This window comes from Melospiza georgiana, chromosome 12 (genome assembly GCF_028018845.1).
Source record: "Melospiza georgiana isolate bMelGeo1 chromosome 12, bMelGeo1.pri, whole genome shotgun sequence".
Taxonomy (NCBI): domain Eukaryota; kingdom Metazoa; phylum Chordata; class Aves; order Passeriformes; family Passerellidae; genus Melospiza; species Melospiza georgiana.
Genome location: NC_080441.1, coordinates 11,011,712 through 11,029,000, shown reverse-complemented (window position 1 = coordinate 11,029,000; position 17,289 = coordinate 11,011,712). Strand labels below are relative to the sequence as shown.

General features: G+C 36.4%; 1 protein-coding gene across 1 annotated transcript in view; it reads left to right on the top strand.

Moving 5' to 3' along the window:
- SMARCA1 (SWI/SNF related, matrix associated, actin dependent regulator of chromatin, subfamily a, member 1) overlaps nucleotides 1–16,970 on the top strand; it is a 33,215-nt gene extending 16,245 nt beyond the window's left edge. The window contains exons 16-24 of the mRNA XM_058032379.1: nucleotides 307–426; nucleotides 1,667–1,777; nucleotides 1,945–2,058; nucleotides 3,898–4,020; nucleotides 5,579–5,711; nucleotides 6,486–6,604; nucleotides 6,805–7,017; nucleotides 11,697–11,807; nucleotides 12,513–16,970. Coding sequence (XP_057888362.1) covers nucleotides 307–426; nucleotides 1,667–1,777; nucleotides 1,945–2,058; nucleotides 3,898–4,020; nucleotides 5,579–5,711; nucleotides 6,486–6,604; nucleotides 6,805–7,017; nucleotides 11,697–11,807; nucleotides 12,513–12,584 — 1,116 coding nt within the window. The 3' untranslated portion in view covers nucleotides 12,585–16,970. The remainder of the gene's footprint in view (nucleotides 1–306; nucleotides 427–1,666; nucleotides 1,778–1,944; nucleotides 2,059–3,897; nucleotides 4,021–5,578; nucleotides 5,712–6,485; nucleotides 6,605–6,804; nucleotides 7,018–11,696; nucleotides 11,808–12,512) is intronic.
- The last annotated feature ends 319 nt before the right edge of the window (nucleotides 16,971–17,289 follow it).

Here is a 17,289-nt window from a genome sequence, read left to right as displayed (position 1 = left end):
ATGAAAAAATGAACTGCCATTTCAGCTCCAAGGAGATGGGCATAAATTTAATTTAAATTTTAAAGTTAAATTCTACAGTTGTAGGACTACATCCCAACCTAATAAATTTAGTTTAATGAAGAGTCTTGAAGTCAAATTGCTCTAAATTGAAAAGGACAAATGGTATCTCTCTTTAGAAGAAAGCGTAAGTAAAAGTTAAAATCAGAAAAAGATATTGAGTATGTTGTAGTAATGATGAAAGCTGTTTTTTTTCAGAAAAGATTAAATAGCTTGAGTGAGCCTAAAAATGTCTACCTCTCACTTTAGACAGCTGAAATGAATGAACGATTGCAGAAAATGGGAGAGAGCTCCCTACGAAATTTCACTATGGACACAGAGATGAGCTTATACAACTTTGAAGGTGAAGATTACAGAGAAAAACAGAAGGTAATTTTTTGTAGCATTTAAGACTTCAGTTTAAAGGTGCAAACATAAAAGCCATACTATAAATGTTATGACTATGGAGGTTTCTAGATTCTAGAGAAGTAAGGAAGTATTAAAAAATTCACTTGGCTCTGCCCAAGCATTAATATTCTGAATTTTTGTTAAACTGCTTTGAGCCCCACTGTTTTTTTCATGGCAAAATCCGATAACATTGCTCAGATGTTATCCCTTCTGCAACAAAACCAATGAGCTGCATGCTGCTATACTGCTGCAGTCAGTATTATTTTGCTGTCACATAACTAAGGTGAAAAAACAGGCCTGGTAATAATTTTTTATGTGGATCTTGGACTTTAGTCTGCTTTTGCAGTGAAGATTTGTCTTAGTTTGAAAGACAAGTGTCTGCTAAAGAAGGCACGAGCCTCCCTTGGAATGGAAAAGAAACCTAGCTCTCAACAAGGTTTTAGTTTGTACACTGATTTTACCAAATAATACAAGGATCATCCATACAAAGAGGTATTGCTCAGTCCCACAGTGTTCCCTTTGCATCTCTGTTTTGTACAGGATGTATAGTGAATATATCCTTAACCTGCAATCAGATGTGTGACATCTTACTTGTTAACTACAAAATGCCCTTCTAACTCAGGTTTTTATTGATTTTGAAAAAAACATTTAGAAAAATAACTTTTGATGAGAATATAGTGCAGTGTGTGGATATAGGCAGAAAATTCTTTGTGTTGATAATTTCATTACAAGATGTGAGTTAAATACTGCATAGTATGAAATAAGATTAGGATTTTAGATTAATTGATTGCTAATGGATTTTTTGTCTGTGTTGTAGCCTTTATAGAGGTTATTCATTGTGATATTTAGAGAAGAAGCAATTCATTCATATCACAAGAAATTAGACAATTCAGAGCCCAAGTCCTCAGCCCTTCTGTTGTGTTTTGGTAGATGGAATCATAACCCTACTCAGGGTCTGGAATACTTAGAATACTGTAAAAGAATCTCTTCTTGCCACTGCACTGCCTTACTTGTGTATTATCTTCTAAGTGCTTAAATATTTGTTATAATCAGTTATAATTTCTAGCTTATTTTTGAGCTCTATTGTAGTATCCAAATTCCTGAGCACAATCATTAGATTTGCTGTGCAGAAATACATTCCTGTTTGTAGTGCCATATTAGTCATTATTCTTGTGACTTTAGGGAAGCAGTTACTTGAGTAGCTTTTTGTTCTGTTCTGTAGCTGAGCATGATGGAATGGATTGAGCCTCCAAAAAGGGAACGCAAAGCCAATTATGCAGTGGATGCTTATTTCAGAGAGGCCCTACGTGTCAGTGAACCAAAAGTCCCAAAGGTAAGGAGGTGGCAAGTGTGGAAGGGTTTTATGTGGTTCTTTTGCTCCTCCTCTCCCATGCTACTTCCCTGGCTCTACCCCTGGTTGCCACTGCTGCTGATTTTTGGTAGTTTACTTGTAGAAATGTGAAGCTTCTATAATGTTGATTTATCTGTGTATTTTTGAAGGCTCCACGACCTCCAAAACAACCAAATATTCAGGATTTTCAGTTTTTCCCACCACGGTTATTTGAACTTCTGGAAAAAGAAATTCTGTATTACCGTAAAACTATAGGATATAAGGTAATGCATTTTTTCTTTTCAGATCAGTGAAATGTATTTGCATTCCATTTTGTAAATTTGTTGCAGTCTTGACTTGTCAAGTTATTGTGAAAGAAATGGCTTAAAGCTTCTCTTCTTCTGTTTCTGTTCTACTGAGGAGCAGAAAAGATAATCTGTTGTTCTTTCCTTCACACAAAATTCTGTATCTGTGTAGCTTTGTGTTTTGTGGTGGATTCCTAATGATGACATAGAGTAGGAAAAGGAAAGATAGTTCTCATGCTTCATATTCTCAAAACCAAAGGTGTGGTCTAAGGTAAGGACAATTTGGCTAATATAAAATCACCTTCCCAAGTATGATGGTTTTTTTTGTATATCTTTGTGTTGATATGAAGGTAATTCAAATTACATCAGTTTTCCTTGGGTTTGGGTGGGATATAAAAAGTTTAAAGGTGTGGAGAAGTCTGAATATATTACTTCTACAAAAAGGAAACCAGACAACAGATTTCTAGATTTTTCCCCTAATTTTTTTTTTGTACTGTGCCTTAGCCTAATTTCTCTCTTTTCCCTGCTGACATTACTGGACAAGCAGTGAACACATTCTGTTATCCTCACTTGGACCAGTATTGATTGTGTAAACCAAATGGATTCTCTACTTTCAGACAGACATGTCTTTAAAAAGCCTCAAGTTTTCTGACAGGTCGCAGCAAGAAAAAAATATAATCTAAAAAATGTGTTGGAGGACATAAAATTGTCATACAAAGCAACAGATAGAAAATTGGTGAGAGTAGAATTAATATTAGTAAAATGTTTTTTTTTAAGAAAAGGCAGAAAGTTTTTTTAGAATCCTGTTTGCAGCCAAAAGAATTTCACGGGGATGTCAGGATGGAATTAAGATGAGTATGCAGTTAGTTTAGGTAAAGAATTTATTCAATTAATGCCCCAACAAAGAATGATGAGAGAATTGCTAGTGTTGACAATATGCATGTAAAAAGAGGTGTTTCAGACCAGTTATGGAAACTTGTCAGCCTGGAAAGTTTGAACATGAATAGTTGTTATCTTAAAAGGTTACTATGACTGTTTACTGGTGGGGAAAGTGATAAATATAATTAAATTTGTTTAGCTGTGAAATGGAAGTATAACTTCCAATCTGAAGAGAGTTTATAATAAATACTGAAAACAGCCATGAACAGTATGAGAAGATGAACAATAGGCAGAGACCAAGCTTTATGTGTCAGTCTTAATTTAAACCAGTAAAGTCAAGAAGATTTCTTATGTATTAAAACCAGCTTAACAGTTCTTATCTTCCACTGCCTTTTGCTGCAGGAATAAGTAAGGTCTACTAAACCCTTACTGGATACTGTTTCTGGCTTGTTTGCTGTTTTGTACAGTGAAATTGGAGTACAGTTCCAAGGTCACAAATACTGAATTGATCAGTGTGGAGAGGGACAAATAAGATGTTGCTGGTTCTTGTTTACATCAGGTTGTGTCTGGTCCTTACTTGGGCAGTGTGCATGGCTTTACAGTAAACCTGGCAGAACTTAGTGTTTCACTGTAGTTATAAAACATTGTAAACCAATGAGTGTAGGAAAGCAGGTGCTTTGCTGGTGACAAGTACCACTGGAATCAGTGAGCTGTGACAGCTCAGCCTCTCACAGTATCCTGAGGTCATTGTGTGCAGGAGTGGTGGGTTCAGGGCATAACCAACTTAGAACTTAAAGCAGGTCCTGTTTTTGGGAGGTGGGGTTTAAGCAGTAAGATCTCAATCTAGGTAGAACACATTTTGTACAGATGAGTGCTTTTAAAATGCAGTCTTTGAAATAACATTGCTGCACTACTGCTTTTTGAAACCCCTGATTTTAGGTCCCCAGGAATCCTGACCTTCCAAATGCAGCTCAGGTACAAAAGGAGGAACAAAAGAAGATAGATGAGTCTATGCCTCTGAATACTGAGGAAAGTGAAGAGAAAGAAAAGCTTCTAACACAGGTAAAATAAAATCAGCTGAAGTATTTCATCCTATGTTTTTTGCTAGTATGGAATATAAATAATGGTAAATACACACAGGAAAGCTCTGCTGATGTTATTGAAAGAAGAAAGCATAGAACATGTAATGATTTTGATTGGTTTTGCTTTAAGGGACCTTTCCTGTCCTTGAACAAGTTTACATTTTAGTAATCTACTGTTTCCTTGAAAGTCCTTGAACATTTCTGAGGCAACAGCTTGGATAGTAGGTGCACTATCCAGCAACATGTGCAGAAATCCAATCAGTGGGTTCCTTGGACAGGCATAAAGCTTCTGTGTTGATTTTAAATGTTGATTTTAAATCAAAAAGGGTTTGAATCAGGTCAACCCTATGTCAACATACATGGTATTTATGCAGGTGTCTAAGGCATATCACATCCATTAATTTTTGTCCCAGTCAAGTTGTTAGGCATGTTCTTTTTATACTGGGACTGAATTTCTGTCACTGGAACTGAATTTCTGTCACTGACTAGTTTCTTGACCTTTTGGCAGATTATCCTGCTGACTGGGCTTATTAAAAGCTGATTGTTAAAGACAAAGGTGTGTTCAAAGTAACAGGACTTTTTGATTCAGAAAATTTTCTATAGAAGAATTGGGAATTGGTGTACTTTGGAAGAAACTTCCAAAGTCACAATTTCAGTATTAATTTCACTTGTGTATAGCAGAGGAAATATTTCAGCTGGTGCTGATATGCATATCAGTACTGCTGTTAATGATTAAAAATAAATAGTTGTATTGTGCATGTTAGACTCACTGTGGACATGCTAATTGTGGACTGAGCTTATTTAGCTGAACTGACAAAGTTCCTTGTAGATACATTTCTGTGATGAAAGAAACTCTGTGCACTACAGATTATTGCCCAGGCACGTGATTGTCTTGTTTGTTCTTGTCATTTTCTGCTTTCCATGTCTTTAAATTGTAATGTCTCTTTCTTGGATAATATTTTTGTGCATTGCATCTCACTTGTTCAGTTTTGGATTGATTTCTTTGGTACGTAACAAATTCTCTCTTTGACAGTGCTTTAGAGTTTCCATTTGATTGCATCTTTTTGGACTAGAGATCTTTTCTTGACGTACTTATGCTTTCATCCAGCTGTTTGCCTGGTTCCAGGTTTGTAAATGTCTGAAGTAGGAGCTCTTGCTTTGGATACTTGCACTGCTCTAAGAACTTGTGATGACACAGGCATTGCTGTACCTTGTACTGCTCTGAAGTGTGGTGCTTGTATCTGCAGGAGTGCAGCTGTCACTGAGCTTGTTTCTTTGGAGAAGTATCACAAAAACTTTAAAAAGAAAGGATAAAAAGCTGTGATTAATGCATGTGGAGTCATGCCCAAAAATAACTGTTTAGTTATAGGTTCAGTAATAAGCCTGGATAACACAAGTCTATGGAAATCCTGAAGGACCATTAGCCACTGTAATTATGTGATATTGCAGAGGAGCAAATGGTACATAAATAAATCACAATTTTGGAAAATGCTTTCCTCTGACCTGATAATGCCTTCTTAATCTCTTGTTGCTTACAGGGTTTTACAAACTGGAATAAAAGAGATTTTAACCAGTTTATTAAAGCTAATGAGAAATATGGCCGTGATGACATAGACAATATTGCCCGTGAGGTGGAAGGAAAGTCACCTGAGGAGGTCATTGAATACTCAGGTTGGTGATATTTTGAAATGTATTTATTTCCTAATACCAGACTATTATCATGATTTTTGCCACATGTTCTTTTAAATTTACAAGGTAAGAATTTAGATGCATTTAAGAATTTTTTTTTGTTAAAGTATGCAACTTGGGTTTTTTTTCAGAAGACTAAATTCTATAAAAGGTTGGTTTTGTAGCACATAACTAACACCTGCAGCTGCCTTTAGCCCTCCTTAGTCAAGATTTAGAATTTGACATAGTTAATTTTCACTGACAACATAGATTTGTGAAATTGTGAATTTGCCTTATAGTGCCAGTGTGATTCTTTATGCTGTATCTCTGCTATTTTACCTCTTACACTGTATCTTTGTCTTTTGTGTTTACACAGTGCTTTTGAGATTCCTTCCTCTTTCAGCCTTGGACGTAATTTTACTAAACACCTTCATAAAATCAACTTTGCAGTGTTGTTTCCTGTAGTTAAAGAGGAAGAGCTCCACAAGAGTTCCCTTCAGTGTTGAATTTATTTTACAATTGATTATGTTGCATGTAAATTTTGTTAGAATTTTTACTAACCCTTTACTTACAGTTAACTTTTAAGGATTCTGAATAAAGAGTCAGTGCAAGCTTATTTTTTGGCTAGCACAGTAAGCTGGAGAGCATTAGCTCATTGTTTAAGATTAATGGAACCACAGGCTGAATTTATCTTTTTTTTTGCCTGAGTATCTTAACAGTGAAGTCATAATAGCAGAGGAAAAGATTACATTCAACAATTTTGTTTTGTGTTTTTAGCTGTTTTCTGGGAGCGTTGTAATGAGCTACAGGACATTGAGAGGATTATGGCTCAGATTGAACGAGGAGAGGCCAGAATTCAGCGGAGGATCAGTATCAAGAAAGCCCTTGATGCCAAAGTAATTATTCCAGGTTTTTTGTTTTCTGCAGCTGACTTCTTCCAAAAATTCTTTCAGAAAAGGAATAATTGGGGATGAGTGTTCTGTCTTGTTGTGCAGCATAGGTAGTATACCACCTCTCAGTGATCTGCAGTGTCATGTAATGATTCCTTGATGTAGCATTGTACGTTTATTAATCCTTACTTTTGTTTTGCATTCAGATTGCAAGGTACAAAGCACCTTTTCATCAGCTGCGTATTCAGTATGGAACAAACAAAGGGAAGAATTACACAGAGGAGGAAGACAGGTTTTTGATCTGCATGTTACACAAGATGGGCTTTGACAAGGAGAACGTGTACGAGGAGCTGCGGCAGTGCGTGCGCAACGCGCCTCAGTTCCGGTTCGACTGGTTCATCAAATCCAGAACTGCCATGGTGGGTGCCACTTACAGGGACTGGGCATGGCATGAAGCACCTTGTGCTTTTCAAAGCACCACCACATAAAATTTGTTTAGGAAACAAGTGCTGAAAGAACAAATTTAGGTGTGATTTTCATTTCTGTTTTTTTTTTTTTATAGTAACCTTTTGTCTTAGTACAGAAAAAATGCAATACAACTGAAACACAGATTAGAAAACCTGCCAGACTGAGTCCCATGTTACCCCAAGGCATTAAGGCAGAGGTAGACTAGACTTACAAATATCCTTGTTACTTTTATTGCAAACTGAGTGTTTTACCGAACAATGTCTCTTAAAATATGACTCTTTTAGAGTTGTTGCATAACATTAAAGTCTGAAGACATCTGAATAATACACTTGGAAAAGGGAGCAGCTTTTCTAATGCAGTATTTAATGTCTAACAGCATGAGGAAAGTTAGTGATTCACATAGATATTAATAATTGCAGCAATAGGTTTAAAATGCACTTTGTAGTTTGTGAATGTGGATTATCCCATGGAAGTGCTTAAATTTCTTTAGGTATACTTTACTGAAAATTTTGTTTGTGTTTAGAGAATATAATACAAGGTTAATAGCAAGTAGACTAGTACTCATAATTTTAGAGCAGAGCCATTCATTTTTAATTTAGGTATTAAGCAGGAATTGATAACGGTAACAGAAGCTTTGGTGGTTGCAAATATTAAGGTATGTAGGTACCAACATCAGAGTATGGGACTCTTTCAGTGAGAAAAAAACTATTGGATTTGCCCCAAAATTTTTGCTCAATTCCTTCTACTTGTTGTTTGTCTTCATTTCCTGACCTCAGGATTTGTTTGTCTGAAAGAATGTTCTTTCAGAGTTCTGCGTGCTATACTAAGAATAAATAAAACATAAAATAAAATATTTAAAATATGTATTTGAACAGGTGGGTATATTTGCTTTTCCCAGCACTACTTATAATTATGCAATACACTCTTTACTTGATATTTCAGCAATTGAAGTGTTTCTGGTTAGTGCAGCAGTTAGCCCTTCATTGAAAAGAATTTCAAGTATTTCTTACTAAAATGTCTTTTTGAAGAAATACTGCATTTTAACATTATGTCTATAAAGAGAGAAGCCTGCAGTATTTAGCACATTAAGAAGTTTCTTTAAGTTGTCTGTGCAGGAATCCATTTAAATAAATCACAGAAATGGGTACTAGAAATTAAAAATGTAGCTCAGTGTTTAATATTAGTTGATATATGGTTGTCAGGGGTAGAGTTAAATATTCAATTTAAGTCTTGCAAATCCTTATGTTCAGTATACCCTTTTTTTAAAGGGGATAGAAATCATTTGCTCAAGTGTAGAAATATGTTCTGTGGTGTCTTAATGCTGAAACTGAGACACTGGGAATATAGTGAATCTTTTGGCTTAGGTTTCCTTTTAAAACTATGTCCCTTAATAATTTTAGTTTTTCTGCTACTGCATGGTTGAAAAAGATTATGGAAATACAAATTTAAAACCATTTTTCACTTTCAATGTGCATTTAATTTTCTGAAATATTCTGAATTACCATGCTCTGTACATTTGAGTAATATAGCTGATATATTCTAATGTCTTGAGATTTGTGGAGGCTGTAATTTCTATGGGTCCATTTTGCACTAGTTTGGTGATTTTTATTTATTTTTTTGGTGAAGAAATGTGCTGGAAAATCACATGATAATAACAATGAATGAAGTATAAATACAAATATTTATAGAGGAGTAAATAAGTGAAAGTGGAGAAGGCTTCCTGAAATGCTGAAATTCACATGTGATCATTTAAACTCATATGAAACAAGATAAAAAGGGCAGCATAATTCAGAAAAGGGCTTAGCAGGCTCTTTGTGAAAGCTCTGTGTTCTAACCACTAGATGTCTCTTGAATTCCACAAAAATAGCTAATTTATCTTCCATCTTACTATTTCTGTTTGTTCTCCTGAAGATTTCGAAAAGCAAATCCTGCTTCATTAAATTATTTCAAAATCAAATGGTTTACCCAAAATGTAAATTCTTAAAGATACCATGAACGCCTAAGATTGCAATTTTTTTTTTGCTTTCAGTATTGAGCACAGATTTGTTTGTTTGTTTTTTAAAAAAATTTGTCCATGCAGGAAGAATGCAAAATATCATGGCAGTAGTGAAGCATATATCTGTTCTCTGAAGTCATAAATTATGGATATTCTCTTTTAGCTTTCTGCAAACACTGCCCAGCATAAGAGAAATGGCTTCTTGATAAATACAGGAATGCCCAGGCCTGTAGACAGAGCTGAGGGCTGCCTTTGCTCCCAAGGCAGCATCTCTGCCTCCAGTCATGCAGAAGGCAATGGTTCAGTGCTCCCATCTTATTTATTGCAATCCAGGTCTTTAGAGCTGTGAGGGGGTGAACAAAGTGTATCTTCTCTCTTTCCATCCAAAAGAGAAAAGTATCAAGCCACACAGAATACAAAGTCATCTCTGAAAGTGCAAGGCATTTTAAGTAAGTGCATTTTTGTGGTACTAAAATGGAATGCAGCAGTCCCTATTGAAATTTCAATAGCTTAGTGCAGGATTTATCATTCAGATTATTTTTCATGGTAGATGTACAAGAAACCTGTGTGCATGTCACATCTTGCTGTCAACTGGTTCTGTGATTCTCCAGAGAAAATTGTTTTTGAGTCCATCCTCTGTCCACAGCAGATGCTTTGGAGCAGTAGTCCATCTGGAAAGTCTAACCATGAACCTGAACACTTTATAAATGTATATATTTATGCAAGCATTGGTCCCCAGGAAAGAGGAGGATCTTTGAGTGCTTTAGGCAAGTGGATCAAGGTTATTTCTTAGTTGTCTCAGATTAGTTGCTTGTCTTGACTTTAACACAATCCCATTTCTCATATGCTAGAAAAAAATCCAGATTATGATGGTGAAGCAGCTTGTCATCACTGTTTACCTCACCTCCTAAGTCTGAGTGCAATATTCACAAATTTAAATGATGTAAAATACTTGTGGCATGTTGACAGTCATTGTTCTGTTTTGGTCTTTTTTCATCTCTGTTTATTTGCTTTTTGGGACAGAGGCACTCTGTTGTTCTGTTTGGGGTTGCAGTGTATATTGGGATGGCTTGAACTCAAGTTTGCTCTGAGTTGTTGCTTTTTTTATCTAAACCTTGTTGTTTGGGTAGAATTTGAGGGAGTTTAATGATTGAAGTGAGATTATTTTAGCTCCAGAATGACTGTCACATAACAGGGCACAAGCATGGCACCCTAATTCATTATTTAACCTTTACTTGAGGGTGTGGGGTTATTGCTACAGGGATGCGATAAAAGTGACTTATTCCACTACTCTGTTGGTGAAGCTACAAGCACGACACTGGAACATTTCTGGAGGGGACTTGTAAAGAAAAATGTCCTGAGGATTTTTATGTGTGTGTGTCTGATGAAAAGAATTCAAGTGGTGGTGGGATTCTTTGTGTCCATTCTGAACTGCATGGCTTTTGCCCAAGGCGGTGGAGCATCCTTTGGAGAGGAATCTGTGGAAACTGTAGAACTTGAAAACTGGTTAAGCTGGAGGGTTTGAATGTCTCAAAGATGAGTCCCATGCCTGCCTGTTTGGGAAGGTTCAGCTCAGGAAAGCACCAAGGCTGCCTTATCCATGATGGACTATGATGGCTGAAGCAATATCCAGCTTTCAGATGCTGAGAAAATAGAGACTACTTTGTGGGCAAAAAGGTCACCTGTGCCCTTCATTGCAAATGGACCCATTGTAGGTTAAGATACGTGCTTCTAGTCAATTCTAGGATAGCCTATGTTCTAAAGATGTCTTCACTGAGTTTGGCAGAGATGAGACATATTTTTTGGCATTTTTTTTCCCTCAGAAGAGAGCTTCCTGCTTTGAGTTGGAAAGAAAAACCCATGGAATCGTGTTCTCAATAATGCATAGAACATACTGAATAATTATAATAAAAGTAGGCCCTGTTAGGTGTTTTGTAAGGGATCTTTTAAATGGGGTACAAGAAACTGTCCAAGTCAAGTAAGTTGTATTAAGCTAGCCAGCTGTTAGTAACTGCAATGCAGATATTTTGAGTTGTATTGGAAATACTTCTTAATGTGTAAACAAGCTGATGGCATTTAGTCCTGATGGCTTGCAAGTCTTGATGCTAAAAGCATTTAGAGCATTTAGGATCCTGTTTGAATAAAAATACAGTGAGTTTACAATTTAAGACTGAATAGATTTTTGGCCAATTTGCAGCTCTACTGTGTCTCTTCACAAAAAAAACCTCCCTAGTCTGTGTGCCACAGAAAAGTGTTGCTTAAGATAGCTTTGCTTCCTTTTTTTCTCTGCTTTAAAGATATATTTGAAGACCTCTTTCTTAAAATCTGGCATACTGTGCTGGTAGGCTGTAATTTGCTTCATTAACCAAGATGAAAGATCACATCAGTCTTTGGAATGTTAGTTTGGAAGACAGAATCCTGAAAACTCCTTGTCAGGAGGACAGTAAATCCTTTTCTGTTTCTAAAGGTTGCACTGAGGGAAAGACAGATAATAGTAACCAAGCTAATGATCAGTATTATTGAATACTTTAGGAAAATGTAAGTGCTTTGAAGTTAAAGGATTTTGAACATAGTTATGTAAGCAAGAGAAGTTGTATAATTTGCTTAAAAATTTGATGTGTTCTCTTTCCTTAGGAGTTTCAGAGACGCTGCAATACTCTCATATCATTAATAGAAAAAGAAAATATGGAAATTGAGGAAAAAGAAAGAGCTGAAAAGAAGAAAAGAGGAGCCAAAGTTACAGCGGTATGTTTAGCAGCACTTACTTTACTTCCAGTGGGGTAGAATTCAATTATATATTTTTTTAAAAAATGTAAAAGATAAATGTAGGCACTGATTGCATTAGTAGAAACCATGAGGTGAGAGATTAAACTGAAATATTTGTCTGTTCACATCTCTCCTAGATTTGCTTAGGTAGGTATTCCCAGTGCATAGGATTTGAGGGCTTTTTTTTTTTTTTTTTTTTTTTTTTGAGAAGTCTTTTGTTTAAGCAGCAGAGGAAGACTTTTTTTAGAAAGCTGCCCTGCCTACTTTCTGCCTACTTATGTATATCACATGTTGCTTCAATTTCTTCTCTGAGATTTTTCCCTCCCCTACATAGTAGTTGCTGGAAGAAGAAATGAAAGTGCTTCTTTTATTTTGAAGGATTGTCATCGTTAGAACAGAATTGTGTGTGAGACAAGGTCCTGATCTTTTTATCCAATTCAGGCTATGTGTGGTGCCTGCACCACTGAGACCATGTAATGATTTTAAGGATATAAAAAGGGTAGGAGAATTAAGTGTCTATGTCAGGGATTAATGTTTGCCTTTCCATTGTATCCTACAAAAGTGAACTGAAATCTAGAATGCATTGGGGTCGTACATTCTCCCCTGAATAATTAGTTATGTATTTAAGTTTTTTGTTTGTAATGCCACTATCTTGTAAAATTTATATTTATTTTTTCTCTTTAGTCACAGAAGAGAAAAGCAGATTTGGCTGCTGAGAACTCTGGAAAAAAAGATGCTAAGAAAGTGAAGTCGTGAACCTGAAAACTGAATATGCTAAATATGAAACTGCCACTTCCTTCACTCCATCTATGTGTATTAATTGCCAGCTTCTTTGTATTCATGGTACTCTTCCCCAAGTCCCATGCTTTAATTTTGCAGATTTTGTATCCTTGACAATGCCTTTCTTTACCTAAAATGTGTAGCTTTATATCTTACGCATTCCAGTATTTTTGTGTACTGTATTTTGTGAGTTTCATGTCTTTCGCAAAATTCACTCAGTCCTTGGTTTTTTGAAGCTTGTGCTGAGGTTTTAGCTTTTATATGTTTTATATGCTGCTGCTTTGAAAAAAACCTAAATTCTATAGCTGTATTATTGTTGTTTCATATTTTAAATTTATATGGCTGTTGGAAAATAAACTGACTTAATTATTTGAAGAGAAATATACTTCACCTTTGTTTTCCCTATCCTCTCTCCCTTTTTTGCATAGCTGCATTTAGACAGAATGTTAAGGTTTGTATAATTGTGCCTTCATCATCAATCAGATTTTTTTCAGAGGAGTACTTAGACAGGATCAGGAGCATGACAGAACAAAATCTAATTAGACTGACATCCTTGTTTGCTCTCTGCATTAAAAGGACATTTTCTCTGAAATATTCAGAAGGAAACCCAGCAAATACACACTTTTTGTTTTTCTTTATCAGTGATTTCTGCTGGGCTACTTGCTTAAACACAGGGTGAGGTGTTTCTCACAATGGCCTCTAGATGAAAACTTTCCTATGCCTCATAAAAGGAAGTAGTCAGCTCACAGCTTCTGGTTTAAGTAGCAAACAAAATAGTTCACTCTCTGGTTGGTAGGCTCCTCAGCTCTGCTGCCCTGTGCTGAAAGATCTTCGTTGCTCTAATTATCTCTGCTGAAGTTCTTCTTTTACCTTTTATTCAACATGTCAGTCAGAAGCAATGGGGATATGTTATGGAGTGCTCCTTTTTAATATTTCTATTTTAATGAAGGGATGAAAGTGTTGGATGTATGATTTTTTGACTTTGCAAGAATGGCCTTTATTAAGCAGGTTCACAGTTCCTGCTCACTTTGGAGTCTGCCTTTCCCAGATCAGTAGAACAGTGGCTGTGACATCTATGTTTTACTTTAATGTTCTGTCTCTGATCTGGTGTTTAGTACAGACCTTGCTACAGTGAGACATGCCCTCATAATGTCAGGTCTAGATTAATGCAGTGTGCTTTACATGGTACTTCCCTTGAAGACAACTTGTAAACTTCTTCTAGTGCAGTTTGCTTCCTTCAGTGGTTTGAGGTGTTTTTAGATAAAGAAACCTCTTTACTCTTTGTATTTTGTGCTTTGCATTGGCTACCTTCTTCTGTGTTTGTAAAACATAGGACTTCATAAAGTTCTTGAGCTTTGCCCATATTCTTCTATGTCATGTAAAATATATTGGTATGTCTTTGAAGTTTTCTGGGATTAGTATCTCTAAGTTTGATGAGGTTTTTCCAGCTTTTTTTGTAGTGTCTGTTAAAGGTTTGAGGCAAAATGGCTGTGATGATTGGTTGAGCATTTCAAAAGTTAATTCAAAAGATTAGATTCTGTATTTTGGAATGTAGCTTTCGGCCAGGGACCACGTTCTTTATTTCACTGGGTTTATATTTTTAAGACTTGGTATTTGTCTGTTGAACTTCATCTGATGAGTTGAGAGGTACATCTGATAATGATGGGACACAACTTCCAGGCAGGAGATTGGTCACAGGAGTCAGAGCATGCTCTTAAATGAGTGTGCAGCCCAGGTGGGATAGGTGTGCTCAGGAAGAAGCATCCCTCCTCAGAATGTGCTATTGGAGCAGTTAACATCCTGCTGTATCCTTGGGAGGAGGACATCCCATGGAATTATGGAAAAGGCTGTGCAGCTATATGCATATATAACACAAATCCTGGGACATTGCCATTAATAGAGAGAGGAAGATGCCTTATTTGCATCTGAATTTTGGCTCATGTGCCATTTACTAAGTTTGTGGCCTGAAATGATAAAAACAGGTTAAAAGAGATGGGGAATAAAGGCTGAAAGAGCCAATTGAAATGTTTATGGAATTACATGGCTAGGTCTAGAGCTTATTCTATTGCTCCTATTTAGCATTGGATGAATATTTTAATGTTTTAAGTCTTGAAATAAGTGTATTCTGGTTTTGTTTATTGTAGATTAGCTTTGTTTGACTTGCATGTATTTGTGTATCCAGTTTCTCTGTGTTGCAAAGTGTATGGAGTCTTAAAATGGTAATATCTCAACATGTTGTTTTATGCAGATTTTTTGGTTTGAGTTACCACTTGAGTTAATGTTCTTTCTTCTCAATGACTTGATGCACAAACCATATAGCAAAAGATCATGCAATGGTTCTTTCAGGTGTTACCCCTTGATCAGACAGCTTCTCTGAAGAATGATAGATTCTCCCAGGAGCTCTCTGTTACCTCTTGCAGTCTGTAGTCCCCAGTTAAACTGAATGTGCTGTTGAACAACAGTCCTTGAGAGCATTTGGACACTGTACACCAGTTCCTAGCAGATTGAGCCTTCCCATCCATCATGTCCTACAGTGATAACTAAGGAAAATTGCTAACAGCTGCTGGTTGGGATTAAAGGAAAATGGATCTTTCTCTTCCCTTTTTCATTCTTCCAGTTGCCAATACCCACACAGTGTGTGCCTAGCAGTATCTTAAATTATATGCTGCTGTGACTCAAAATTAGGTGACAGAAATGAAAGAATCTTTTTACTTTTAACTGCTATTTTCTTAGGCGAGGAATAGTGTTTGCAAGAAATTAGTAAGTGCTGAATATAATGTGACAGAAAACTTCTGAAAAGTTTGAGCCTTTAGGCAATTTTAGAGTTGCCAAAAATGCTGTGAGATAAAACATTTTGAAAGCTAATTTAGTTCCTTTTCAGTGGACAAATAAAATTTGATTGTGTAAACATCAGGCTTGAAGAAAGTCACCTAGCACCTTTGACTCCCCAGCAGTGCACATAACATCCTGGGAGAGGTCACAGCAATTGTGGTGGTTTCCTTTTCACATATTCATCACTTCCAACTTATTAGTCCTTTTATTTTTGATTTATGTTAGTGATGACACCAAAAAACCAATGCTGCTAGCCACCTTGATTGTGTTTAATTTCAATTTGTTACAATGGCACAGAGAAGAAATGAACTGTCTTCTTGCTGGTAATATTAGACCATCTTTAGATGCTGGTTTGCACAAGTGGTGTTACTATACTAAAATATTAAGTAAGAAATGTTTTTCTTGTAGATTAGCATTGCTGTTTGATTTAGTGCTAATGCTGGTTAGGGTTTAAAAAAAAAGCAGCTATCACTCTTTGAAATGATGAGCAAGGAGTATACAGAAATGAATCAGAATCTAAGTGCCTGATGGTGTTGCCAAACTGATTTTTGCTTTTATATATTCTTCATATATATTTGTAGCTTTGTAGCTATATGAAGGATATATAAAAGCAAAAGTTAGTTTGGCATCAATGGAAGTAACTTTGTTGTGCAGTGCCTGCAGGTGCTGCTGTGTCACAGGCACTCTGTACATGCCTCCTGCTCAGTGGGGGGATTAAGTACTTTCAGTGAGGAGAAATAAATGCCAAAGCACAGGTTGAAAAAAGGTGGAGTTTTGCAGTCAGAACCAGTTTATGTGAGTGCAAAATGCTGAGGTTGGTGCACACATTGGCACTTGTGCTGCTGGAAGGGATTGATCACCAACCGTAGTTCTGATCTGACTAAAGAGAGGTTGACAATTGTTATATTTTACTTAATTTTATCTGGTTCACACATACTCCAAGCATGTATGTAAATATGTTTGTGGCTCATAGTTCTAATGTTGGATATGTTCTTTTTCTGAAAGACTTACAGTTAAACTTAGTTTGCATATTTTGAAATGTAATGTACTCTTTAATTGCATTTGCATGGTATCCATCCTTTCATGAGAGCCTTAATAGGAGTAATATTTGCTGCCTCAAAGGTATGTCAGTGTTGTGTTGTTCAAGATGACTTCTGAACTTTTTCAATCTGGGATTTGTTTCTTAAGTTGTACATACATGGAAATAAAAGTTAATATGAACCTGATGTCTTCTGGTCATTCTGGTACACAGGGGTCTGTTACTTGGATACTTTCAGGATAGTTTGATTTGGTTTTGTTGCTCTTGTGCCTCCCATACCCTTCAGGCCATGGTGGCTGAATGTAAGGAGGTGTGTGGCTGTTCCACATCTGCTTTCAAATTATATTTTTTTGTAATCTAAAACTATACTAGCAGTGCCTATGTTTTTGTGACAGCCTTGCCTGCGTTGTCTCAGTACAGTTTTACACAATGTATGTTGATCCTGTATGATACTTGATATTAAAGTGTATTGCTGGTTCCCTTTTCTTTCATCCCTCTGGTGTGTTCCTAAAATGAAATGCATTGGAGCTTAAGTCCAGCTGACTCAGTGGTAGGAGCCATGAATTTTGTTGCACTTGATCACTAGTAGCCTTGCTAGATGCTGTGCTTGGGGAGGTGCATCCCCTAAATGACTGCGCAGTTCTTTTTCCTCAGGATAACCTAAATAAAAAAAGGACAGACTGGAGGAACAGTGTCTCTGGTTTTGGCTGGTAGCAGTTCTGTCTGCTTCGCAGTGAACTTTTGATAGACCTCACTCTTTTTCAGGTGAGGCACCTAGACCAGGATGGAGGAACTGGGAAAAGATGTGAG